The sequence below is a fragment of the Embiotoca jacksoni genome, unplaced genomic scaffold, assembly GCF_022577435.1.
Source record: "Embiotoca jacksoni isolate LCO1_2020_lvr unplaced genomic scaffold, fEmbJac1.0.p SCAF_24, whole genome shotgun sequence".
Classification (NCBI taxonomy): domain Eukaryota; kingdom Metazoa; phylum Chordata; class Actinopteri; family Embiotocidae; genus Embiotoca; species Embiotoca jacksoni.
The window spans coordinates 3,998,694-4,026,014 of record NW_027185375.1 but is presented as its reverse complement, the minus strand read 5'-3'; the positions used below and the strand labels follow the sequence as shown (position 1 = coordinate 4,026,014).

Genomic DNA, 27,321 nt, shown 5'->3' with positions numbered 1-27,321 from the left:
ATTACCCACTATATTGCACGAGCCTATATTCACTGTCCACCGTTTTATTTGAATGCCCAAATATTGGGAGAATATATGAATTCTGTAATGGAATGAAAACAATCCCATAATGCATCATTCCACAATGTGGGATTGTTGGCATTTAATGAGCAACCAGAAGGATGAGACATTGTAATTAGAGCCAATATATTAACTGTGGTTTCTTTAAGTATCGTAAATTTCAGTGCAGATTTATCCCAGATAGCAGAAATGTATTTAAATAATTGTAGATATTAGATACAGCAACAAAAAAAACAAAAAAAAGATAGTAAAATGCAAAGAAAAACAAATGGCGGAAAACATGAGCGGAGGTGTTTATGAAAAGATGGAATGACGTCAGCTTCGGTTGACAGCATGAACTCTTATGAGGACACAAGAACAATGTACACAAGCCGGCGTGCACAGTACGCCACAGGTCTGTAGTTCTCAGGCTCGTGAGCTGTGACTAATAAAGGCTTTATCTCAGCGACCCTCCCTGCTGATTATAACCACCGTCACCTCAGATGGCACGGTGAACTCGCTGGGTGGAAAGCAGCGCTGTAGCGGCATGGGAAACATTTAACTTTCACAACAGAGGTGTGAAAGCACCCACAGGCTTCTTACCCTACCCTCTCCAGCCCCCTGCCTGGGAGGGGATTACGGGGCATCTTTTATCTGCCATCTGCTCCAAATTGACTTTCAATTAATGCTGGCAAATGAGAAAGCTGTCAGAGCAAAGAGCAGAGCAGATTGAGATGTTGCTCTGCAAATGTGGAATCGTTGCGGGCTGCCGTGCTTGTGGCTGAGGCTGAAATGAGATCCTATCAGTAACAGGAAACGCAGACATAGTTGCTGAGGCAGAATTAAAGGGGTAAAGAATAAAGAAATGACCCAAATTAATGAAAAGGATGTCCAGCAGTGTGTATACAGGATATTGATGATGACAATCCACACAACTTCCTCTTGGCACCGGCCACTGTGCAGCACAAGGTCAATATGTATTTTGCCTTTGGCTGCAGAGCTCTGGCTTTCAGATAAGGATCAAAAGCAGATCTGAATATTAGTCTGTTAACTGTCTCCAAGGGACGCCGGGAAATGTAGTATGACTACATATATTGCCTTTGTGGCATGTCAACTGTGTCTCGCTCACATAAACTCACACATGTCCACTCCCGCCCTGGTCCTGACCCCTTTTGCTCTCTCTCTACACAGCCAACCTACATGCACTTAAAGATAATTACCCCTGGTGAACCAACAAAGAGGCAGCGCAGCACAGGAGTGTGTGTGTTTTCATGTGTATCTGTGTGTGTGATGGCACCAACAGCTGGCCAATAGGTCTCGACTGATGTTGGCCCCAAGGTCATAACCCCTGGGGTCAGGAGGCAGATGAAGTGTGCCGCACTATAGACCCTTGATAGGTGGCAGGTGGTCTGTTTCCAATGAATAATTACCAACCCCCAACACACACACACACACACACACACACACACACACACACACACACACACACACACACACACACACACACACACACACACACACACACACAACCAGTGTTAGTGGTTAGTGCTAACCAAGAGTATTTGAGAGGCATGGGAAGGGTGCTGGTTCAAGTTACAAGATCTCACCGTGCAACGTCTTCTCTTGAGGAGTAGTGGGGCTGTAAATAGCACTGGTAGTAATAGTAACACCACAGTTGTAGTAATAGGAGCAGTTAATATAAGACAATAAGTGGTAGAGTAGATACTTATAATAAAGAAAGGAAAGTCCTACAGGGACATGAAATTAGTTTAAGTAAAAAACAATCAACCAGAACAAATTGTGACACTGAGCTCGTATAAGTGCATCTGCTTGAATGGATGCATTGCCCTTACCACGTGGACATTTATAATGAGTGTCTGTGGCCAACAGCTGCCTTTTCTCCTGTTGCTGACTCCAAGAAGTGGCACGTGTGCAGAAGAATTCAAAAAAAAATGTGAGTCATCTACAGATTAAGAGATCCAGACGTATTGGAAATGAGACATTCGATCGCACCAGAGAAACTATAGTATCGAGCAAAATATCTAAAATCAACTTTAGCTTGCTGATATAAAATTGAAGATATGATTTTAAAAAAGTGGCAAGGTAAAAGGCCAAAAATTGCAGTTTTTGTTTAGGGTATACATCTCAAAGAAATGCAGCATTATCCCTGTTGTGTTTTTATCTTTTAAATTTGTTGATTATATGGATTAGGCGTGCACCATGAACCAACACTTGCATCCTACGAAAATACCACACATTGCAGTGTAAGGTACAAAATCATGTCATGTACCCCTCGAAAATAATAGAATAGATTAGAAATAGTGCACCACAATATTGTTTTGTAATTGTATGTTCACTGTCATGTTTAGACAAGAGCTTGTGTGTTTACATTTAAACAAATCCCTCAGAATTTAACAGAGAATATGTAATAATTAATTAAATTTTCCGCGTTTAATCCGGTCAACGCCATCGATTTGAGTTAATGGGTACAAACGTTACGAAGTACTAGTTGGGCTTCTGACGCAACACCCCGGCGGAGGAATCAAACCCGCACCGCGCAGGACGGCAGAGGTTTGCCTCGTTGCCTGGATACGAACGCGGAGGTCGCGGCGCATTCGGCAGCCTTTCTCTCAATGAAACTGTTTTTTTGATCGCGGACATTGTGGCTCCGCGCGCTCTGCGTCATCGAGGAACGACCTTCCTCCTCGCCTGAACCCGAATGTCGTCAGTTTCCCCGACGCCGTTGAAGAAGCGCTAGACGCGAAAACAGCGCCATTTCTGTCGGCGTCCATGATACGCGATGCCACCGCAGCGGATTCCAGAGCTCGAGCTCGGAACGGCAGCGGGAGAGAAGTAGCCGCTCCCCTTTCGCTGCTTTTCTCCACTTCAGCCCGCGGCAGGTAAGTCGAGCCAGCGAGCCGGCCGGGGGGGCTCTCTGTCCGCACCGGGGTGGAGGAGGTGGTGGAGGGAGGGAGGGAGGAGGAGGGTGGGGGTCTAATCCGCCGTTTTGGTTGTTTCGTGTGTAGTCAACTTACTCTTTTACGTGTATGACGATATGGCGCACATTTTTTTTTTTTTTCGGAAGGGAAAACGTCTTGACAGTCGGTGCGGGGAGCCCTTCATACCGGGCAGCCGCTCCTCCTCCTCCTCCTCCCCGACCTCCTCCTCCTCCTCCTCGGTCACAACAGCGAGCGGAGCTACGTTGAAAGCTAACATTAGCTTCACGTTGGCATCGATTTTTTTTAATCGCCGCCGCAGTGTTCACGTTGGACTTTCCTGTCCACCAGCCGTGTGTTTTAATAGTGCCGTCCGGGGAGGAGGAGGTGGAGGAGGAGGTGGTGGAGGAGGTGGAGGGGGGCTCTAATGTCAACCGAAAAGAAGCGAACCACCGATCACCTGCCCCGTCACATAACAAACTAACGACAGTGTCCGCGGAGGCGTGAGACGACGTGATTAAATGAAGTAACGTGATGCGACTCCTCTTGAATGATGCCGTGTTAGTCGGTCCTAAAAACAACAACAACAACAACAACAAAAACAAAACAACAACAAATATCACGGGAGCTGTCCGGTGACGGAAAGCCAGCAGGCTCTCCGGCTGCTAACTCGGCTAACTTAGCTCATGAGCTAAAGGTCGTCTGACTGCGAAGTGACGCCGAAACCACCAACCGGTGCAGCAGTTAGTTGAAACCGCAGCTGTTACCGAGTTACAAACCCGGCGGGTTTATCGAGCTAAACGATGACGTTTAGATTTTAATATCAAAAAATAATGTCCCCGGCTTGTTGTGCACGGCGGTGCGACGTTCACTTGCCAGCCGAAAGTTACAATACAGTCGTAGTAAAGCGGAAACGTCGTTGGTTGTTTTTATCGTTCTGCTGTCAAAAGAAAACAACAACAACAACAACAATGTCCTCAGAAAAACGTCTTGTCGGGACAAAGTTTAAGTGTGTTGACAGTGCGGTCGGGGGGGGGGGGGGGGGGGGACGGCTAGCTGCCGGGGCTAGTACAAGAAACAGCTGGGCTGTCGACGCTGGTCAGCCATATTTAGCAATTATGGGGCTTTATTTCATCTGTGATTAACAGACATAAACGTTATTCGACGCGAAGGTTGTCGATCTCAAAAGCTCCCCATCTTGCTCCCCCGTTTTTTGACGTCTCTTAACGGGGTAAACTTATAACGTGCCGCTGTTGAATGACGACCGGGCCCAGCCAATCAAATCGGCGCAGCCTCCATTTGCTCTTCACGTCGGTGTCCTAAATCCACCGCTGCCATATGAAACACACGCAACTTGACGGCAAAACTTCCCCTGCCCGTCGCCAGCAGCCAGTCATCAACCAGAACATGCTTTGTTTTTGTCAGGGACGCTAATCCAGAACACATTTTTTTTGGGGGGTTTATTGCGTGTATTCAAATTCTGAAGCTATTATTGCTTTGTGATGGCGGTGAATCAAATAATAAACAGAAGTGTTTGAAACGACACCCTTCCTTCCTTTTTTTTTTTTGTTTTGTTGTTTTTGTGGAGAATTACAAAGCTCCACTTTCCTTCTGGTGTTTCATAATAGACTTGGCCGCGACTGCGTCACCTGAAAAGTAGTTCACGTCTTGACAGTGTATTTAACTGAACAGGAGGGACGTATTGCAGACTTGAATAATTCAGACATTTGAGATATGTTCTCATTTACGTGAAGGGCCACTTACTAGAGAGGGTGGTGTATTTTGAGGAAGAACACATTACCGTTGTTTCAAACCAAGCGTCATGTTCAGTGCTACTGTGGAAGGTAAAAAAACAAATACTTGCTCACCTGTTTTTCATAGGGAGGGGTTATTTGCGACTGTATTGTGTAAAAGTCTCGTTATTAAAGGGCTCGTGCTCTCTGTGGAGCCCATTAGCTTGCTGGTGAGCAGAACTATAAACAGCCATTAAAACATCCTTTGGGATGTGGAAGCAAACATGTTCTGCGGTATGATCTGGCTTGACATCCGTTTCTCTCCCCCCCTTTAAATCAAAGAAAATGTTATTTCTATTCCTAAAAACAGCGCCCTCGTGTCTTTGTGCATTTTCTGAAATATGAAGGAGCCTCGTTTCTTGTGGTTTGGTTCGGCAACACTCGCATTCAACGCTGAGAATATTTCAGCCAAAACTGACGCATGTTTGTTTACTCTGTTTCAGGTTGTGCCGGTGAAGTAAGACGTAGCCCCAAAATGGACCCCACTGACTGAGGCGCAAACACGTCTTGTGTTTTGCTCAGCAGCTGAGATCTATCAGCAGCATAAGCCATGCCTGACGAGTAAAATCCCCATTTTTGCTCAAAGCAATAAAAAAAAAAAAAAAAAAAAAAAAAAAAAAAAAAAAGAAACAAAAAAAACCCCCAACCCCATCCTACATGGCTCCCCATGTAGAGCCCCTTCAGCGCGTCCTGCTGGAGTGACAGCCCCTCTTCCAGATAGGTTCTGCCTCGTCCTCTCTCCGTACCCGTCTCCACCGACCGCCCTACAGTAACTACCCGACACGATGCTGCTCTACCTGAGAATGGCCAACACCTGAGGTCCCATGCGTCCAGTGAGCACCGATTCAGACGGTCCTGCTCCTACTGAGAATCTCTCTTGCCCCTATCCCTTTGTGGGCCCCCTGCCTGCCTCAGAGATGTCCTTGCTCCAGTCGCTGGGTCCAGTGCAAAGCTGGCTCGGCCAGGAGCTTGAGAAGTGCGGGATCGATGCCATGATCTACACCCGCTACGTCCTCAGCCTTCTCCTACACGACAGTTACGACTACGATCTGCAGGACCAGGTGGGACCCCGCAGCCTTAAAGAACCTTTTTTTCCTCGTCGCTTGAAAAAGCGTCTCGTCGTTTTGTGTTTTGCGTTGTCAGACGTGTGGGCAGTGGGCTGTATTCAGGAGGGGAAGTTGGTGCGGGAATAGAATGGCCTCGTTAGAGGAACATATCAATTTGCCAGGAGAGGTGAACAAAGAGGCTTTTCTTTCACATCATGGCACTTTTACCCGCCGACTGATTCCTCCTTTGATTCCTCTCATTTGCCATTCCATTTTTCGTGCGCAGTTTATCGTGTCAGTGTGCAGATTGTGCATATATGTGTATAGACATGTTAATACATGTTTAGTAAATAATAAAAGAATTTCCCCTTGGGGATTAATAAAGTATCTATCTATCTATCTATCTATCTATCTATCTATCTATCTATCTATCTATCTATCTATCTATCTGTCTGTCTGTCTGTCTATTTATCTATCTAATAGGACTGTATATGATGTGTGCAGACGTGATACTGTTTACTTTTTCCATGTTTGTATTGCGCTCATTTGTCCTTTGTGAATGACTTTTCTTGGTTTGTGTCTGAAAGGAAAATGACATCTTCTTGGGATGGGAGAAGGGAACTGGGAAGAAATGGGGCAAGAGCAAGAAGAAAGGAGGGACCGACCTGAGTCTTGAGGAAATGAAGAAGCAAGCTGCTGTGCAATGCCTCCGCTCTGCATCTGATGAAGTAAGCATTGTTGTAATCCTGCGATTCTCAAAGTGTATGTGAGGAGTGGTGTTATTTAAGATGTTTTTTTTTTTTAATTTTTCTGTGGTGTAAAATAATCCTAAACTTGGAAGGACTTTTGCTCCCAAAGCTTTTAAACCAGCTTTAACCTCCGAAGGAAGTACGAGAAGCATTCTGAATACACGAGGCACGGCTGTAATATGTCTTAATTATGGCAAGAATCTTCCTGGTTGCTGGCTGAGGTGCAGCCTGCAGGTATTAACAGCATGAATCACGGTGGATAAACAGTGAGTGAAGGTTTATCAATTTGGAAAGCCCAAACTTGTGTTTTTGAACACGCATTGTTAACTCACTTAGAGGTAACGTTTAAATTGGTCTTCGCAGGAAAGGTTATATAATAGGATCAGCGGCTCCGTTGTTTTTCTGTGAGATGAAATAATGCTGCTCTGACTCGTGACGAACGACCTTCAAAAGCGTTATCATCGGTGTTGTGAGCATGTCGCATATCCCAGAGTATATATTCCACTTTCGTGTTTCTCTCAGCGGCAAATCGACAGAGACATTTACATACATTCATATCTGTGGCCGGCTGTAGTGAGAGGGGGGAAGGGACGAGGGGGAGGGTCGGCAAAGGCAAGAGGAGGAGTGTTGTTTCTCTCTCCGGAGGACCGGACTATGCGCTCTATATTTTTTTTTTTTTTGCCGGCACACGCTGCACGGGATTGCACCAGAGTCAGTCTGGCTCGTCAGCTGACCGGCATTAGCACAATGATGCAAGAGGAAACGCAGGGCAGTTCGGGAGGGGGGGGAAACTTTGCTTTGATTCTCACAAAGTGGGCATGCCATTTTCCGGACGAGCGCACCGGGGAAGGAGAGCGCACCGGGGAAGGAGAGCGCACCGGGGAAGGATAGCGCACCGGGGAAGGTAGCGCACCGGAGAAGGATAGCGCACCGGAGAAGGATAGCGCACCGGAGAAGGATAGCGCACCGGGGAAGGATAGCGCACCGGGGAAGGCAGCGCACCGGAGAAGGCAGCGCACCGGGGAAGGATGGCGCTGAAGACGGCGAGCGCGGCCGGCACAGAGGAAACGGCTCTGCGGCGATTTGTACGAGAGGCTGTCCGCTCTTTACGCCGCGTGTTCGAAAAAGCAACAACCCCGGCCGTCTTTGTTTTGTCACACGGGCCCACGTTGTTCACCAGCTCCTCCTCGCATTGCTCGATCACGAAGGCGGTGAGTTTAACGGGGCAGTTCGTACGACGGTCACTCGGGAACAGCGCGCGGCAGTCACTTCGCGCCGCCGCTGTGCAAATTTATTTCTTTCTTTTTGAAAAGCATTTCTGCACCACGGCTAAATATAGCACAGTCAGGGCTGAGCCTGTCGTAGCTCCCGCAAGTGAGCTGGCTTGAGTCGTAGCAGCCCACCCGTGCCTTTCATACTTTCCTTCCGGGTGCACGTTGGGGGGAGGGTCGGGAAGGGGTCAAGGGGGGGGGGGGGGGTCAGGTCACCTCAGGTCAGGTCAGAGTTGCTGTTGAACTCATCAGTCATGTTGTTGTTTTTTTTAGGAGTTGTACAGACAAATTACTCTTATGTGTTTACATGTGAGTCAAAGGCTGTTTTAAAAAAATATATATTTATATTAAATGGTCACGCACAGATTATAAGGGTTGTAACTATGTGTTCAGCCTGAAAATACCCGGGCACAGTGTTGATTATGCTGCTGACCGGTTCAAGTTTTTGATTTCACTCCTGCTAATACAACCTTCAGCCAATACTGTATGTTTTCCATCATGTAATGAAAGAATATTGCTAACTCACAGTATTTAGGTTTATAGTAGTACCTTTTTAATACGCGTTATAGCTGGCACAACACGGGTCTCTAATCTTTGTCTTGTCTTTGTCATCTGTGCAGAACTCTGGAATTGAGAGTCTGGTTGAAGAGCTTTGCTCGAAACTGAAGGACATCCAAAACAAACAGAAAGGTTGGAACCATGATGTCGTCTTCTTTAGAACCTGTTGATTAAGAAAGTGGAGTGATGGCTGTTCTAACGTGATGTTTTGTTGTTTAATATTGTTTACAGAGGAAAAGCAGATTCAAAAGAAATCTGATGGCTCTCAGTCTCCAGAGCGAGCTGAGTCCCCCTCTTCAAAGGACCAGGTGGAAATGTAAGCCACAGAATTGCAGACATTTTGTACTTAAAAGTTGAATTACAACAGGTGGCCGCCGAGCACACCCCCATTCATTTGGCTACGCGAACCATATTTATACAAATGCATTTAAATCCCGTTCTCTCTCTCTCTCTCTCTCCCTGTCTCCTGTGACTGCAGGTATTATGAAGCCTTTCCTCCTTTGTCAGAGAAACCTGTTTGTCTCCAAGAGATCATGACGGTGTGGAACAAGGCTAAAGCCTGCGCTTACTCGAGTTCATCATCCTCCGCAGCCCCACAAACCAGCACGGACACCTCCTCCCCCAAAGATTGCAACAGCGAGGGCGAGGGCGCCAAAGAGCGCAACCTCGAGGCGTGCGGCACCATCCCCACCGGGACCAGCGAGCGAGGCCAGCAGCGACGCAGCAAGAAGGAGAAGGAAAACCGATACCACCACCACGGCGGCGGCGGCGGCGGCGTGGCGGCAGAGGAGAAATCCACCGGCCACTCCAAGAGGCAGATGAGACACCGATCCGAGGGCAAGTACCGACCCAGATCCTGGTCTTCTGGCTCCAGCGAGGCGGGCTCGAGCTCGAGCGGGAACCACGGCGACTCCAAGGCACCCAGGAGCAAGACGGTTCGAATACGGCACAAGTCCCGGGAGACCGCGAAGAATAAGCGAGCGCGCAACGGTGGGCAGGCGAAGCTTCAGGTGAAGGCTGTCGACAAAGAGGAGCGGAGGAACACGGGAGGGAGCAGCAGCAGCGCCGCCGCCGGGTTCGCCGCCAAACAGCCGCAGCTTTACAAAAAGGGGAAGCGAGCGCTGAAGGAGATCCGCAAAGACCCGGGCTGGGTGGACGCCCGGGAGTTCGGAGTCGAGGCCAGAAACAAGAAGGAGTACATGGAGGAGCCACTTTGGTACACGGAGCCCATCACAGAGTATTTTATACCTTTCAGCAGCCGACAAAGCAAGCTGGAAACGAAATATCGCAGCAAGGTGGACTCGCCGGACGCCTACGCCTTGTCGACCGACATGGCGCGGCTGCCGGAGGAAATCCAGGGGATCTGCATTGCCAACGAGAACTACCAGAGAGCGTACCTGGCGGCGGGCTCGTTCGTGGATGGGCACTTTGTGGAGGGGCCCGGCGACGCAGAGGACGACCCCGCTGAACTCACGGGGACCTCGAGCTGCCCTCAGCCAGAGGATGGTAGAGATTTAGATGACAAGCATCTGTCTGAATTCACTCACTTCTATGAAGTTGATATTTATCAATCCATATTGGATACTAGTGCCTCAGACTCGATACAAGAGAGTCGGATCTTAAGCATGATTCGGCAAAAAAGCAAAGAGCAAAGAGACGTTGAGGCCGAATGTTGTTTAGTGTTAGATGGCCTCGAGCAGCAAGTGAAAAGTGCAATACGGGCGGACTCGCAGGACGTTTCAGGATCTGTTGGCTTTTTAATGGAGGATCTCGAAAACATGGCTCAAGTGTGGGGATGTTACTCCCCGTCCACTTCGGAGGACATAGATGGAGAAAGCTTCATCGGAGACTCTCCGATTCGGCTCTCCCCGCTCCTCGACAGCGTTTCGTTCACCCTGAGCAAGCTCTCTGGAAACCCGGAGGAGCCGCTGCCGCCGCCCGCCCCCGAAGCCGGCAGCGACCCGTCCGGCTTGAACTCGTCCTGCTTCTCCCTTTTCGAGCTGCAGTACGACAGCCCCACGCTCCCCTTCCCCCGCGACCCGCTCGCCGCCGGCCACGAAAACAACACCGACTCCAGTAGCTGTCTCGACCCGCAGTCGACTAAGCAGTCCCGCTTGCTAATATGGACCAAAAATAGTGCCTTTGATGAAACTGAACACTGTTCGAACCTGTCAACGCGAACGTGCAGCCCGTGGTCACATTCGGAAGAGACTCGTTCCGACAACGAGCAAGGCAACGCTCCAGCAGAGGATGCCGCGCCGGTCGGCAACGAGGAGATTGGCTGCATAATGCCGCCTCTCTCCGGTACATATCTGGAGGACGAACTCTTGGATTTCCTGCAAGACGACTCCGGCCGTCAGGGCGACGAGGTCGTCGTCGGCGCGGCGTCCAATCCGACCTTCACCAAAAAATCCAAACTGGAGTCCATTTGCGGCATAGCGTTGGAGGAGGACGAGAGCAAACAGTACAGCACCGGCATGTTTTCGGACACCGCGAACCAACAGAGCGAGGATTACAGCTCAGGGATTATAAAAGACATTTGGACTGCGATCGGCGGCGGCGGCGGCGAGTCGGTCGCGTCGCGGCAAGGGGCGGACAAGCCGAGCGACGGGCTCTTCTCCGACGAGCCGGGCGGCTACCGCTGCAGCTGTCCGGAGGCGCAGGCCAAAGGCGCTCCGGGGCTTCAGGGGCCGCAGAAGAAAGCGGTGCAGCGGTCCGAGTACCACCTCTGGGAAGGCAAGAAAGAAGAACAGGACTTAGCCAAAAACAAACTCTCCAAGGCGGACGGCGCCGGGGACTACATGACTCCGTCCAAGCCCTGGGACCTGACCTCCGACAAGGAGAGCACGTCGTTCATCCTGGGAGGGGTGTACGGCGAGTTGAAGACGCTAAGCGGCGACAAGAACTGGGCCGTCGTCCCGCCGGGCGACACCCAGGACAGCCTGCTCCAGTGCGCGGCGGCGGCGGCGGCGGCGGCGGCGTCGTCCGCGTCGTCGTCGTCGTCGTCCGCCGCCTCGAGCTCGGACATGCTGACCATCACCGGCACAGACGTGTTCATGAACAAGGGCGGCTGCTTCGCGCCCGGCCACCGGCCCCTGTGGAGGCCCCTGGTGTCCTTCGGGCAGAGCGACCAGGCCATCAGAGCGGGCGGCGACGGGTTGAATAAGGGATTTTCCTTCATCTTCCATGAAGATTTGCTCGGCTCGTACGGCGGCCTGCACGGCGAGGAGCGAGGTCTAGAGTACCCGTTCGCCTCCTTCAACCTGAACAGTCCCTTCTCGAAGGTGCTCCACGTCGAGTGTTCTTTCGAGCCCGAGGACATGGCTTCGTTCAGCCCGGGATTCAAGCCCAAATCGATCCTCTGCTCGGACTCCGAGAACGACGCCTTCCACCCGCGAATATACGGCATCAACCGGACGCAGTACCGGGCCATCCGCATTTCCCCCAGGACTCATTTCCGACCAATATCGGCTTCGGAGTTGTCGCCTGGTGGCGTGAGTGATTCAGAGGCTGAGACTGACAAAGAGGAGATGGGTTTGTCCGTCCTGGCGCCGGTGGACGTCTTCGATGACCCTCAGGCAGACCTCAAACCTCTGGAGGAGGATGCCGAGTGCGAGGGCCCGTATTATGGGAAGTCAGAACTGGAATCTGGTAAATTCTTACCCAGATTAAAGAAGTCTGGCATGGAGAAGAGTGCCCAGACGTCCCTGGATTCACAGGAGGGCTCCGGCAGCCTCCTGCCAATCGCCGAGCAAGAGATTTGCTTAGACTGCAAAACGGCAGCAGCCGCATCCAGCGCAGGTGGACCGACGGACGTCTCCGTCGGCGAGATTCGAAAAGAGGAATCTTCGGGAGAAAATCGGTCCTGCTCGTGTTCACCGGCGGGTCAAATCCCCGAGTACGGGATTGCTCGCGACTTTGTCGGAGACGTGGCCGAGGTAAGACTTCCCTAAAATGATTATATTTTTTTTTTACCGTATTGGCCGAGCCCCGCGGTACTTCTTGCTCCGTCATCAGCTGTAAAAAAAAATTGGGCTCCTCCCGTGACTAACCACTTCCCATCTGTCTCGTCTAGTTCCCTCTGTTGAGTATAAGTGGACAGGGAGGAACTGGCAGCCAGCAGGACGAGTGCTGGTGGCAGAACACGATCTGTTCCCCTCTTTTCCCCGGATCTCAGTGTACAGGTAAACCACACGATTACTACTGAAACCAAACGACGACTACACTACTATTCACACTATTCTTTTGGCAACACATCAAACCAATAATTGTGTTTTGGCCATTATTTTGTTTTATGTTGACAGATATTTTGTTTTTGTTTTCTAAGGCTATTATTATACCACTTATTGAACTCCTACCTACCAGCCCGAAAATGTACTGTGTATATATACCCGCTGTAATAAGAGTGTGGCCTGAAAATATTTTTTTTGTAATTACCCGCGAGGAAAAGTCTTCGCGTCTTTTGGATTTGTCGAGGCGAGTCGTCGCTTTAATAATCCGGGGAGGGAAGAGTGGGGGGGGAGGGGACGCGCACACGGGCAAACTTCTGTTGGCGTCGGCGACAACGTCCGACGATAACTTCCCACGCTGGCTCTCATTTCGGCAGAGTGATCGATGTTTTCCGGTCCCCCGCCAGCCGCGTCCTCTCGCGTTTCTTCGGTCGTCTCGAGGAACGGCAGCCGGAAAATCCGCGTCGCCCGAATCACCGTGAAAGTTATCCTCGGCCGGAAACTCCTCCGCACTCGGTACGTTGAGATGATATTTTCCACTGTCGGGGGAGGAAGGGGGGGGGGAGTGTTTTTTTTTTTTCTTTTTCTTCTCGGTCCGGCAGCTGCAGCGCCCCCTGGCGTCTCGGAGGGCTCCGTCAGCTGGGAGTTCTCGCCCGCCACCCGACCGCGTCACCGCGCGGGTCTAATGAGGACAGAACAGGTTCTTCCAGAGACGTAGAAAATACATTTCGGGAAATGTATCGCTCCAATTGACACCGCGGTGTCGTCCAGAACCGATCGGACGTGCCCCGAAAACGTTCTTTGCAAAGTATGCTGCCGACGTCCCGCCGTCAAAAATGAAACCTTTCTTCGCTCCTCCACCGAGCCCGAGATTGTTGGACTGGGTTTGAGGGAAACCTCCGTTACTTTCAGAAAGACGGCAATCTGACAATCGGCATTTAAAAAAAAAAAAAAAAAAAAAGCAGAATATTTTCCCCAGCTCCAATTTTCGATCTAGAATTTCTTGATCAAAGTCGCCGAAGCAATCGACGTCGAGTAGCCGCAGTATCGCTTTCGACCTCGTATAACGTTGACAAACGTCCGATGAACGTACGGCAGATCCAAAGAAAAACAAAGGAAACGATAAAGTGAACAGCCAGATGCATTGTTTTGTTTTTGTTTGTTTTGTTTCAACAATCTTAACCGGGTCGCCTGACTTTTCTTTCCCCAGGGAACAGCAACATGTGAATACTGCGGTTCCGCAAGAGGACGCCTGTCGCCCGAGAGGGAAACTCCTCCTCTCCCATATTTCTTTTTTTTTTTTCTTTTTTTTTTTTGTGACTGGACCTCTTTACCAGCAAAAGATTCAGGGTCATCTCAGAGCTGGGAGGGGTGGGGAAAAAAAAAACAAACAAAAAAAACAACAACCTAACGTAGGCCAATTTTTCTGAGAACACACCTTCAAAAACCACCTCCCCCACCCCCCACCGACGCCCCCTCATGCCCCCCACCCCCCCAAACGCATAACCCTGTTGGTTTTTCATTTACTAACTTTTCGAGGAGAAAAACAAACAACCCCTCGTGTAAATCAAACAATCGGATCGATAAAAAGTGAGCGAACTCGAAAGGAGGAGGAGGGAAAAAAAAAAAAAAAAAAAAAAATCAAAAAAAAAAAAAATCCGTTCCATCTTGTTGAGTGACGCCACATGCGGATGTGCGTTTTTTTTGTTTGTTTTTGAATTTGTTTCATTTTTGATTCCCTCCGTACGCCGGTCCTCATCCACGTCTCACAGTTAGCCGGTCGGGGCAAATCTTCAACCCCCCCTCCCCTCCAATCGGTTTCGTTCCCACCATTTTGCTTTTTGAACTAGGATCCCCCCCTCATCCCCCCAGTAGTCGGTGACGTCTGAATGGTTTGTGCATGTGCGTTTTCGTCCAGCCAACGTCGCTCCTCTGTTTCCTAGTCGAACCTAACGTTGTGTGAAACGACCGCTAATCGCATCCTCGACTTTCCACCTCGTGTTCAGAAAGACAATATAAGGATGTTGAGTTTTTTTAAAATTTTATTATTATTATTATTATTTTGTTTTGTTTTGGGGAGTTGTGTAAGAATTTGAGAGTTTAATTTATATAGTTTTGTTTGGACGACTTTCTGAATGTGAAGTAGAGAAACGTGCGCAGCTTTCTTCGAAAACAACAAAAAAAATCCGTCAATTCCCCCCCCCGCCCCGTGTGTGGAAAAAAAAAAAAGAGTTCTACGGCTCGATTTTTGGAACGGTGATAAGTCTTTTCAAAACAAAAGTAGTTGTAGACATAGTATGGTTTGTGAGGCTAAAATAAAATCATCCTTTAAAAATAAAAAGCAGGAAACCTAAAGGAGTTTTGTTGGCAAAAAAAAACAAAAAAAAAACCACAAAAAAAAATTACTAATAATCTACTTGAAAATGCAATGCTGTAAAAGAATTTGGGGGGGGGGGGACCTTAAAAAAAAACATGGAAAAAAAAAAAAAAGGTTTGTGTTTTGGGGTAAAAACGCCCATCATGAAAAGATATGACGACGGCCATTTCTACAGACACCCGTCTTGCAACCGAATGAAACTTAAGTTTTCTTTTCTGTCATTTTTATGGTACAGACTATTGGTGCTATAAATACGTTCAAAAAAAACTACAAAAAAATCTTTTTGAAGTTGCAGTTCCATGCGGCATGGCTGTGATAAGTAGATGGGATAGTCGAGTTTTGTTTGTAGTCCAGACAGTCAGACTCCCAATGAATATCTTTTCTTTCGTTTCTTTTTTTCCCTTGTTTTTTTGGTTTTTTTTTTAAGAGAAAAGTTTTGCCTGATCGCAGTTCTTGCTTATCGTGGCTTGTTTTGTTTTTTGTTGTTGTTTTGTTTTTTTTTTGTTTTTTTGGGGGGGGGATTTGTTAGTAAACCTCTTGGTAAACGGCTGAAGCGGAAATACTTGCAGGTGTTTTTAAATCTCTCGTTTCTTACACGTCCTCTCGGTTCGTTTGTCCCCCGAGCGGAAAGGACAAAAACCAGCCAAGGCTGTCCGAGCTGCGACTAGAAATATACAAAATGAGAGGCGGGTGGGGTGGGAGGTGGGGGCGAAAGGTCAAACCAAAAATAAGGCATAACTACACCTTAAGGTACAAATGCTTTTTTTTTTTTTCTTCTCCCATATGAGGTGTTTTTATTTGTAATTTCTTTGTTTTTTTTGTTTTTTTTGTTTTACAATATATCTTGTTGAAATATTGAATAACGTCTCACTCTGTGTGTGTGTGTGTGTGTGTGTGTGTTGGCATAGAACTTGTGAAGGCGCTGGTTCTGAGCGAGTGTATTCGAACTTGATATCAGAGAAACGTGAATGTCCGCAGACACAAAACATTCACACAAAAATGCATAATGCATTAGTGCCCCCTCCCCCCCCGAAATCTGAACACCCCCCCCCACCCCACCCCTGAACAAATTAGCTATGAAACCCTTTGTGTGTGGTTTACTGATTCTCCCCCTTCCACCCCCTACCCCCCCCCCCCCCCCCCCCTTGTGACCTTGTGCTTTTTTTGTTTTGTTTATTTGTTTGTTTTTTGGGGGAAAATTAAAAAGAGTGGACGCCTTTTTACAGATAAATGCATTGTGCGTTTCTTTAAACTCTTTGTGGAGTTTTTCTTTTCCAATCTTAACTCATCTCTTCGACAATCCCCGTCCCCGTCCCCGTCCCTCCCGTCCTTCCCGGCGCCGAGGACGGTTAAGCGGCGCGGCTGCTTCGGTGACGTCGTACCATCGCGAAGCGCAAGACCGACTCCCGAATTATCCCTCCGTCGAAACGGGCAATCGAGCGCGTGGCGGCGGCGCGCTCGCTTTGTAATGCACTGTCGCAGGTGAAGGCGTCGCATCTCCGGCATGGCTTTTGAAAATGGCTTTCCTCGTTTTAGAAAAACAAAAACTAAAAAAAAAAAAAATCGCATAGATCGCGAAGGCCCGAGGGTTTCGTCCAGTCCAGCGCTACTTTAACTGAAAAAGGAAAAAAAAAAGGACCCCCCCCCCCACACACACTCCCACACACACACACACACACACACACACACACACACACACACTCCCCCCCCCCTCCCCCCACACGTAGCTGAAAGGTACTCAACTTCAGGGTCTCTTCACCTTTCTTTTGACAGTCATCAGACACTCAGGAATTTTTTAATATGAAGCATAGTGCTATAATCTACGCGCAGACCTGTGACAGTGCATCGATGCATCCGTGTAAAACGTTTTCTTTTGATTGTGGAACAGAAACTATTGACGGCCCTTCCTTTCCAAGCAAACGGAGAGAGAGAGAGAGAGAGAGGAGGGCCGTCGTCGATTTTAGAGCTGTAGTTTTAGGGTCGAGAGGAAAAAAAAAAAAGAAAGAAGAACTAAGCCATCGTAGATTGCATAAGCAACGCCGCCGGGAAATTCAACGGCCCAGAGTCCTATGCAATACCTTGGCGCGTGTGAACATTCAAGAGTATATGGAGTTCATTTTGCATGTGGATTACTTTTGAGTGAGGGACACCTGAGAGAAAGGAAAAACAACAACAACAACAACTATGGAATGTCTCTAAAGAAAAAAAATACAGCATGCAAACATCACACTCCATCTTTTTAAGTTGGATTAAACAATATATTTTGGTTTAAAAAAAAAAAAAAAAGAGTTATGAGTGAGGTTAAATCAGTGATTGAAAGAATGTTATATGAGTGTGTGTGTGTGGGGGGGGGGAGGGTGTGTGTGGGGGGTGTGTGAGTCTGTCAGTGACCGTGTAAGAAGCTAATTCACAAAAAGCGCTTACACGGGAGATGAAAGGAGCGCATCACACCTTTCCCCATTTAATTCTTCCATTTTGATAGGCTGTGTTTAAAACAACGAGGCAAAACGCGTGCGACGAGGAAAACGACGACGACGACGACAACAACAACAACAACAAAAGCGTTCAGTGACGCGTCGCGTGCGCTTCGGACAGACGCGGTTCCGGGTCGCCGAGGTTCCGCCGGCACTGCGGTCCGACCGAACATATCCGGCACTGAAAACCTGACTTTTCTTCGTCTTTTTCATTCCCACCTGGACGATGCTCCTTCACCCGACATCTCTTCCCCCCCCCCCCCACACACACACACCTCCCTTCCCGTTCCTCTCTGTTCCTGAATCCCATCTGTCCCAAGTAGCGGTGTTGTTCTAATTTCATGTACACCCTTGAGTAGATTATTTTGTTTCATTGTGGATTTTCTTAACACCCAATAAAGGAATAAACCAAACCTCAACCTGTCTCATTCTGCGACTTCTTTCGAGTCTGCGGCTTCAGAGGAGGAAGCCGGAGCGGCGGTACGTTTCAACCCCGTGACCTCATGGTGACACTAGAGAGCAGGGTGAGGACGCCGTCGGCTCCTTCAGCTCCCCCGTGACGAGGCGTTAACCCATTGGTTTTGTGGCTGTTTTATGACATCCCCGTGACAGCTTTGAATATATCAGGAAATAACTGTTGAAAATCAAATACTCATGTGACGCGACGTAAAAACATTTCACTGTACTTTGTGTGTGTGTGTGTCACCTTTGCATTTATTGGGCTGTGAACAGTTTATGGCCAAATGCTGCACTAATTATACATTAATATATATATTGGAAATAATATGCACATTAATATACATATTATTTGTTATATTTATCCAGTATTTTATACACATATCTCCGTATGTGTGTGTGATATATATATATATATATATATATATATATATCACACACTATATCAGTCTACATGTCTGCATGCATACAGTCTATCTGTGTCTGCCTGTCTATCTATCTGTCTGTCTCTATCTATCTGTCTATACATACATATATCTGGACATCTCTCTCTCTCTACATATATATATATATATGTAGATATATGTATATACATATATATATATTTCGATAGATATATATGCTGACAGAAACTCTCAAGTCTTATAGAAATAAAGTTCCATAACCATTTCACTTTAACAACACACTCAAATATTGTGTGGTAATATAATTCAGGAGGAAACATACTTTTATTTCTGAGCATGTCGGTCGATTATTAATGCCTTATATATATGTATATATAGATACATATATCTATATATACATATGTAAATATTTAGATATATATGCTGACAGAAACTCTCAAGTCTTATAGAAATAAAGTTCCATAACCATTTCACTTTAACAACACACTCAAATATTGTGTGGTAATATAATTCAGGAGGAAACATACTTTTATTTCTGAGCGTGTCGGTCGATTATTAATGCCTTCAGGTCCAGACAGGTGAATCCATCGACGGGGAACTTTCTTGACTCGATTACACCGCACTCGGTACAAGTTTGTTTTAAAATGGCGGCGGAAGCGTCGAGACAGGTATGAAATGTTAACGATTCCGGATAAACTTGAGAAATTCCTCTTCTTCTTCTTCTTCTTCTCTCAAGCGGTGGCGGAGTGTCCCGTCCCCCCCCCCCCCACCATCCGCTGTCGCGACGCCGCGAAAAGCCAAAACGGATGTCTCTCGCGTTTTTTAACTTAATTTTTTTTTGCTTCCACTTGAGGAAGCGCTGGTGAAATCGGTGAGTCGGCGTCAGCGACAAGTGCAGTCGGCCGGTGAGCCGGTGCGGTGCGTTCACGAGCCTTTCCTCCTCGAGGTGAATTTACTGTCAAAACACGTGAACCCACGTGTTTGTGTGCACTGAGCCGCGTTGGAGGGAGGTAGGGAGATGATGACGACGACGACGGTGGTGGTGATGGATGTGGTGGTGGTGGTGTAGCAGTTAGTCCCAGCAGCATCACCATGGACCACTCCGGCCGGAGACCACCTGCCGCCCACCTGTAGCGTCAACCGGCAGCATGGCGAACCCGACCCACGGCACCCGGGACCGGACAGACAGCCGCTGCGGTACGTTGGCTGCCCTCGGTCCTCCTCTTGTTATTTATCACGGTTAACTCGCGTAACACTTTGAAACCCCCCTCTGATGCTGCAGGCTCCGTGACGTCCCAGGTCCAACCAAACTGCATTCAAAAAAAATATCACATTTAAACGTGTTTTTTATTTTTTTTATTTTTAATATTGTAAATTCACACCGTTATCAATCCATGATAATTTGCATTTTGTGCAGCAATTAATGCCATTCTTCAATTCGGCATACGTTTAATATAAAAATAGCCGCTCAATGAGAGGAAATTTTGAACTTTTAACCACGCAGTCAAATGTAAACTTTTAACCACACTCTGTATGAATTGTTTTAAGCTTATGATTAGTTTAGCCATAGCACATCCTTAATGTTCAACATACATTGTCATATTTCCCTCAATGCAAATGAATGAAATCATTTTTTTTTTTAACCCCACAGCTACTCTTTTACAGTCTTCAATAATAGCACACATAAAATATGAAGCGTCACCATGCTCGGAGAGAATGTGAAATTTTATGTAGGCCTATATAAAATGTAATGCGGCATTAGATTCCAAGGCTCAGAAGTTTTGAATACGTGCAACCAAATGTCCTCATTTCATCGAATAGGACTTTGACTGCGACTTTCTTATGCGCTCATAAATATGCAGCTGTACTTTTGTGTAATAACTCAAACTGATAGCGCAAAGCCCCGAACGCGTTTCCGACGTTATCCGTCCCGAGGGTAAAAAAAAAAGGGATATTGCCTCCCCTCACGGTGCCTGTTTAAAATGCTGTGGTGACTCACAGGACAGGATTGTGTGCGTGTATTCAAAAGGGTGGTGCGGTAAGACAATCAAAGATGGCAACCTCGTTGTTTCATGGTTGTTTTTTTTTAACGAAGAAGAACGTTCGTGTCTTTATGCTGGTGTGTGTGTATGCGTGGATACCCCCACCCACCCACCCCACCCACTACCCCACCCACCCACCCCACTTGGCACAGGAACAACCTGTTGCTGTGTTTTGGGACAAAGTCTGCCAGTCTCACATGACAACCTGCAGGTCAGGGTTTAGAGCTTGGGTAAGACTCTGGCGTGTGTTACGCTCTCTAAGTGGATTTATTTGACCGAGAAAAGCTTTGGTCCTTTTAAATTTCTCCCAAGTCGACACACTCTCGGTATCGTGCACCTTCTGCGAGACCAAGACTTTCGAGTTGCGTTCACTCGAATACGTCGGTGACTCTGTGAGTCGCGCTGGTAGAAACCTTGAACCTACCTTCCATTTAAAAAAAACAAAAAACAAATATCTAGTTTGTCATAAAGTGTGTTTTCATTTCTGGCTTAGTTTCCCAGCGTGTGTTGAAGCCCGATGCGCTCCTGCCGAGGCCCCGTTCACGTTACACCGCAGACTCCAGTTACAGGCCGGTGGTTACTGCGGGATTAGTTTTCGCCTATCATGGTGTCACGCCCATGTACTCAATGTCCTGGTCCATTAGACAAATTTTTTTTTAATGACGTTGCGGAGCTGTCAATGTCAACATGTAAATATTTTCTATTATTATGAACCACAGGTTTTACAGTCAGGGCTGATTTAATGAGCTTTTGACACCCATCTGCACTTTAGCTACGTTACTTAAAACATATTTAAGTTGTGGTTATTTTATCAGGCACAAATCTATAATAAATAAAAAAAAAAAAAACATTTTTAAAAAAGCTCCATGAAAGCAGTAGATCAACTGAAAACGTAGCTCAGAGCAGAACTTCATATTTGGTAATACTGCTTTTTTTTGGGGGGGGGGCGGGGGGCGTTTACATCACCAAATAAAGCAGTAGTTACTCAATTAGCCACGAACTACTTGCCAGAAGGGGAACTTCCTGGTCCCGATCTGCACAGTTGATGACAAGCCTCCATTACGTCCCTCAGAGCTCGTGGTGACATCTTCACATGACTCCGTTAGGCTGATCAAAACCAACAATATTCAATAACCAAAAAACTGAGAACAGCAGCAAATCCTCACTTTGACAAAATGTTTCACTGTTTTGGTTGAAAAGTTGACCTCATAAGTTTTACACAACTTATCAGATATGTAAACTTTTTTCAGAATCATCTTTTGTCCATTGATAAACAACATAAACAGCGTTTAAAAAAAAAAAAAAAAAAAAATTAGTGTAAATATTGCACAATATGTATCATAATGTTTTGAGCACGTTTACTTAACTTGAATATATGCAGTACGTTTTAATTTTATTTTACGGTTAATTTATTCTACTAAGTTTCATCTTTACGTTTGCTTCGTGCCCTTTTTTATGTTTTTATTCTCCTGTTTTTTTTTGTTTGTTTGTTGCTCCACTCGGCTGTTATCACCAAGTCGAATTCCTGACGGAAAAAGTGATTCTGGAAGTATGGCAGCAGAATATCAATATGAATATAGGTAAAACAAAAACAAGCCGGGGCAAAATACTGTAGATGGCTTCGATATTTGACAAATGAAAGAAGAAAGTGTAGAAAAAAATAAATGTTTGGAATAAATGTCCAAACAACTGTGGACTCTCATTGGATAACACTGCTCACGATAAGGATGGTAAGAATTGTTTTGTGATGTGGTTAACTTCTTTTAGTTAAATTTAACCCTTTAAAAACACCAATTTCTTTAGGCGTCTGCTTGGAAATTGCAAAAAGAGTACGTCTCTGCAACCATATGTTGATAATAGTTTAGTCCCCGGCCCCCGATTGGGGGGCCTCTGGTGCTTAAAGGGTTAAAAAAAAAAAAGAAGTCGTTTTAAAAACATATTGATCTGACCGCTCTTCTCTTCGACGGTGCGTCCGCAGGAGCCACGGTGGAGAACGGCGCCGCCGTCGGCGAGCCGGGCGCCTCCCGCCTCCACGAGCGGGCCACCCGCCACCGCTCGACCCCGCACAGCGAGCCCACCCTGCCCACCCTGCCCAGTTACAAGCCATCCTGCTCCTCCACCCCCATCTACTACAGCAGCCCCCAGAAGGCTTACTCGGACCTGGACCCGGACAGCCACAGCTTGACCTCTCAGGACTCGGGGATACCCACCCTGGAGATCAACCCTCCGGAGCCCATCCTCCACGGCCACCAGCGGCCGGGAGACGGCGGCGGCCTCCTCCTCCCCCCGGACTCCAGCCGCGGCTCCCCCGCCACCTTGCCGCTGGACGACGACCCCTCCGACGGCAACGCCATGCGCAAGTCCTCCACCTTCCCCCGCAGCGGCTACGACTCCATCCGCCTCTTCAGCCCGGCCCTCAGGTCGCCCGCCGCCTCGGGCACGGGCGCCGCCGCCGGCGGAGCCTTGAACCGCAGCGACGACGTCTCCGTGTGCAGCGTGTCCAGCATGAGCACGGAGCTGTCGGTCTCCAACGAGGACATCTTGGATTTCACCGTCACCTCCGACTCCAGCGCCATCGTCACCCTGGAGACGGACGACAGCGGCACCGCTCACTTCTCGGACGTGACGCTGTCGTCGTCGGGAAACCTCCGGGACCTGTGGAGTCCTTCGCGGCTGCATCCGGGGTCGGGGGCCGCGCAGCAGGACGAGGACGGACGGCAGAAGAAACTGGGACCTCTGGCGAGCTTGTTCACCAGGTGAGTTCACAGCATCTGTCGCTACGAGGATAACTCTTTATTTTAGCAGACGGGGAGATGTTTTCGAGTAAAAAAAAAAGAAGAAAGCTTTCACACCCTCTAACGTGGCTCCATGAACTTCGTTTTGTACATAAGCAAACCGTATTTTCTACAACACGACATTCCCCTTAAGTCATACACAAAAATAGATGCTTACGAGTTTTAAATATTAAATTTCACCTGTGCTCGCCGTTAGTATTTAAGCAGAAGATAAACATCATGCTCATAGTTTCCGATCTGCTATAATTTGATTGAAGGGTAAGTAACAACCTGCAAGTGGAGGCTGCTGTAAAAACAAATAAAAACACAGTAGTCGTAATACAAATGTCTTTATAGACGTTTTAATTGTTAACAAGTGCTGTACTTTAATAAACACTTGTGTCCTTACATCTATTTTCACTATGAATAAACTATTATGGGCCAAATATATGCCTTTTTTTTTAATATTAGGTTTGCATTAGAATTAGGTCAAAACTTTTTGTTGTTGTTTTTTTTTGTTATCTATCTGCACTTCGCGGAAGTTGCCATTACTCAAGGACGCTTTATTAACCCTGCGTGGCCGAGTCGTCCCTCCGACCCCCCCCCCCCCCCCCCCCCCCCCCACTGCTTGTAATGGGTCACTTCCTGTTTTTGTGTGCGCGGGTGTTCCGTTTCCTCTTTTAAAAAAAAAAAAAAAAAAAGATAGCGGTTTACCTTTTGGCGACTTCTTTTATTAAAATAACACATTTTATTTGTTTAGCGCTTTTCAACATACTCAAAGACACTTTGCGGGTTAAAATGATCAAGACAGCACAATACAAGTATAAATCACGCGACAATCACGTTCAAATCCGCTGATGACCGTAAAAACTGTTATGAAAAACTGAGGGGGGGGGAGGGGGGTGCTGGTTGGTTGGTCGGTTGGTCGGTCGGTCGGTTGGTTGCGGAGGGGCCTTGTGGGTGAGGAGAAGGACTTCGAACTGGACCCGTTGAGGGACGGGAAGCCAGTGGAGGTTCCGGAGGACGGGAGTACAGGTAGCACTCTGGTAGCGCTTAAAATGGCACCTAGCACTTTTGTAGTTTGGCTTTCTTGAAGAAATCGTATTTTCTTGATTCCTGTCATTCTGGGTTTTGTACCCTCGTGGTCGAAATGCACTCATCGTAAGTCGCTTTGGACAAAAGCGTCAGCTAAATGAAACGTAACGTAACGAGTGACGCGATGACGGGAGTGCAGCTGAGTTGTGGACGTGCTGGAGTTCGTTCAGGACTTTTGGACGACGTTCCGTAGAGAATGATAATGCAGTAACGGAGCGTGGGTGTGATGAAGGCGTGGGTCAGGTTTTTTTGTTTTTCGGGCAGCAGAGAAAGGAGAGTGAGGGACGGAGGCGGGCGACGAACTTCTGGTGAGCTGTTTGATGTGGCGCTCGAAGGAGAGGTTGCTGTCGAAAAGGACTCCAGCTTGGCGGGGGGGGGGGGGGGGGGGGACAGAGCAGTGCAGTGTGGAGCCGATGACAATCATTCCCAATTTGTCACGGTTCAGTTGGAGAAAGTTGGCTCGCATCCAGGATTTTATTTCGGCGAGGCGGGTGGTCGGCGTGGGACAAGTTCTTTTGGTAAAGAGCAGCAGCAGCCCCCCCCCCCTCGCCCCCGCCCCCATTCACGTGTTTGTTTAATGCGGCTGGCGGGTACCTTTTTTTCGGCGCTTTACCGCCACCTTCTGACGGGAGTGACGCATCACAGCCGGGCGACGGTAAAGCGAGCTTTCGAATACTTCCTAAATTCCTGACCCGCCCCTAGCGGCCAGCGGGACGTGGTGACATTTAGCGACAACCAGTCCGGGGGGAGGAGGGGGATTTGGACACGAGAAGTTGGAGGTGAATGCGTCCGTGCGGAGGACGGCGTCCGGAGAGCGTCCGTGGCTTCGTATGGAGGTTTTATTCATCCGTCGGGCACACAGGGATTTAAAAAAAAAAAAAAAAAAAAAAAAAAGAAAGGTCAGACACGAGCATTTGCAAAATCCTAAAGTGCGATCGATGTAACTCTCCAATCTTAATTTAAGATTCTAAAACGAAAGAAAAATGGAGAGGGGGGGGGAGGAGTACTAATCCTCGAGAGGAGAGCAGCATGTTGAGAAGCGGGAGGTCAGTCGGCTGATGGAGATCAGACCAGAACATAATGAAACGCACCATGCATTTAAAATTCAGGAAAGTCCGTTTGAAATTCCTCGAAGTGGATCCATAACTGGTTTCACACTCGGTGACCTGGATCACACGTTGCCATTAAAAAAATAAAAATAATAAAAAGAAAGAAAAAAAATCATCTCCACCTCACTTCTACTTCGATTAACAGTGACGAGGATTTCGCACCGCCGAGTCAAACTTTTAATTATGGAAAAAAAAAAAAAAAAAAAAGGTTTTGGACGACGCCGCTGGCCGAAAATGAAGTTCACAGCTGCAAACCCGGCACGTGCCGTTTTGTTTTATGACGTGTGCCTGAAATATTGTTTTATGGTGGACCGGCAGAGGACTTTAAACTTTGTAACGAAAGCATGTGATTTTTGCCATTACCGAGCTGGGTAGTAACACACTGGGAAAAAAAACAACAACAACAACAACAAAAAAAACAGCATTCACTGCTTATTTATTGATTACGTACTAATTTCATTTCGACAGAATAGCGACGTAATGTTACATTACATGCTGTAAAAATGATATTTTCAAGCGGAGACGCTGCCAAACATCTGCAGCTGGTGGTTGTGGCTGATTTTCACAAGTGCGGGGAAGACGCTGCTGAATTGTTGGCTTCTCGACTGACCTGTTGTCGAGTCCGTTCTCCGCGTCGGTCCGGGCGGAATTTTCTGGGCGACGTGTTGACGGATTCCACAGAACCCGGTCCAGACGTTGTCCGGCGGATGATCCTCTGATTGTTTGGCGCCACCAGCGGGTCAAAGTTTGTTTATCGGACACTTTTGGTTTGACAAAACTCTTTTGTTTTGTGTGTGCGTAGTCTGTGTGTGTGTATTTATTATAAAATAAGATTTTTTTTATCCATCTTATTTCTTATATCTTATACGTATTTGTACATGTATTTTGTTTCATAGCGTGCGCACTTTTGGGTTTTCTTTCCTGCTGCGACGACCGAATTCCCCCGCCGCGGGATTAACAAAGTCGAATCTGATCTTCTAACATCTTCAGCTGCGCTTGAATGCTGATAAGCACGTGTTGGCACGTTAACACACACTGCAGGAAGAAACATTTCTCCTGCGTGCAGCCGGGTGGGAGGTCATCCAAAATGTACCGGTCACGCGGACGATGACGTACAGCACGTTAAAGTGAGAATCGCGGCTCGAGGAGGAGCGCTCGTTTCGACGCGGCCGACGTCCCGAATGGGAACGCGGCAGAGTCGTCGGCGCTCAGAAGCGAGGTTTGGATAAGATTTCGATGCGATTTGGTTGCGTTGTTCGGGCGGCCGGCGTTGCGGCAGCGCGACCAGTTTTGGCGAACGGAGATAAACTCGGCAGACGGGACGTTTGGTCCGTTCTCGGTAAAATAAGGAGACGCGCTCCACGTTAAACTTCGGTCAGCCCGCTCGGGTTAGGCTGAGCGTTGACTCCTTTCGACTTCAATCAGCGGGTGGGAACTTGGCTCAAAGCAGAACCGTGTACAGAGGCGATATGTACAAAGAATAAAATGCTGGGCAATTACAGTAAACTGTGGTAATTGGAACATGTTTGATGGCGGTATTAATGACTTGATGGATGATGTGTGTGTGTGTGTGTGTGTGTGTGTATGCGAGGTACAGTTGACGGGTCTGCTGTCAGATTGGCTGAGACCCTTCATGAACTTCCTGGACCTTTTCCTGCACCTTGCGATCTTGTGATTTAAAAAAAACAACAACAAAAATAAAACGTGTACGCCCGTATCCGGGAGCCACAGTGGATCCTCGACTAAGCCTTCCCCCAAACCGCGAAACTCTCACCCCGGCTTAATCTCCCCCCCCCAATCAATGAAGGTTCGCCCCCGGCCGAGGCGGGGTCCTAGCTAGTGAATACAGTGTGACAAACAGTTGACAGTCCCCCCCCCACCCCCCGCCCCGTTCCCTTTGTGTCTGCTTTTGTATGGTAATATTGATTAGATTTGCAGGTCACAAGATGAGGACACCTGGGAGTCGTCA

The 27,321-nt window shown here is 47.7% G+C and overlaps 2 protein-coding genes across 2 annotated transcripts in view; both read left to right on the top strand.

The window, feature by feature from the left end:
* The first annotated feature begins 2,647 nt into the window (after window positions 1–2,647).
* Window positions 2,648–17,891, top strand: kiaa0232 (KIAA0232 ortholog). Its single transcript, XM_069159126.1, has 8 exons — window positions 2,648–2,939; window positions 5,212–5,829; window positions 6,402–6,542; window positions 8,455–8,524; window positions 8,624–8,708; window positions 8,871–12,330; window positions 12,468–12,576; window positions 13,832–17,891. Exons 2-8 carry the CDS (start codon window positions 5,593–5,595, stop codon window positions 13,846–13,848), a joined length of 4,119 nt encoding a protein of 1,372 aa, XP_069015227.1. The 5' UTR covers window positions 2,648–2,939; window positions 5,212–5,592; the 3' UTR covers window positions 13,849–17,891.
* Window positions 17,892–18,970: 1,079 nt separating this feature from the next.
* The window catches only part of tbc1d14 (TBC1 domain family, member 14), a 43,540-nt gene continuing 35,189 nt past the window's right edge, over window positions 18,971–27,321 (top strand). Inside the window, 2 exon segments of the mRNA XM_069159120.1 lie at window positions 18,971–19,529; window positions 22,353–23,130. Of these exon segments, the coding sequence (XP_069015221.1) occupies window positions 19,481–19,529; window positions 22,353–23,130 (827 nt within the window). The 5' untranslated portion in view covers window positions 18,971–19,480.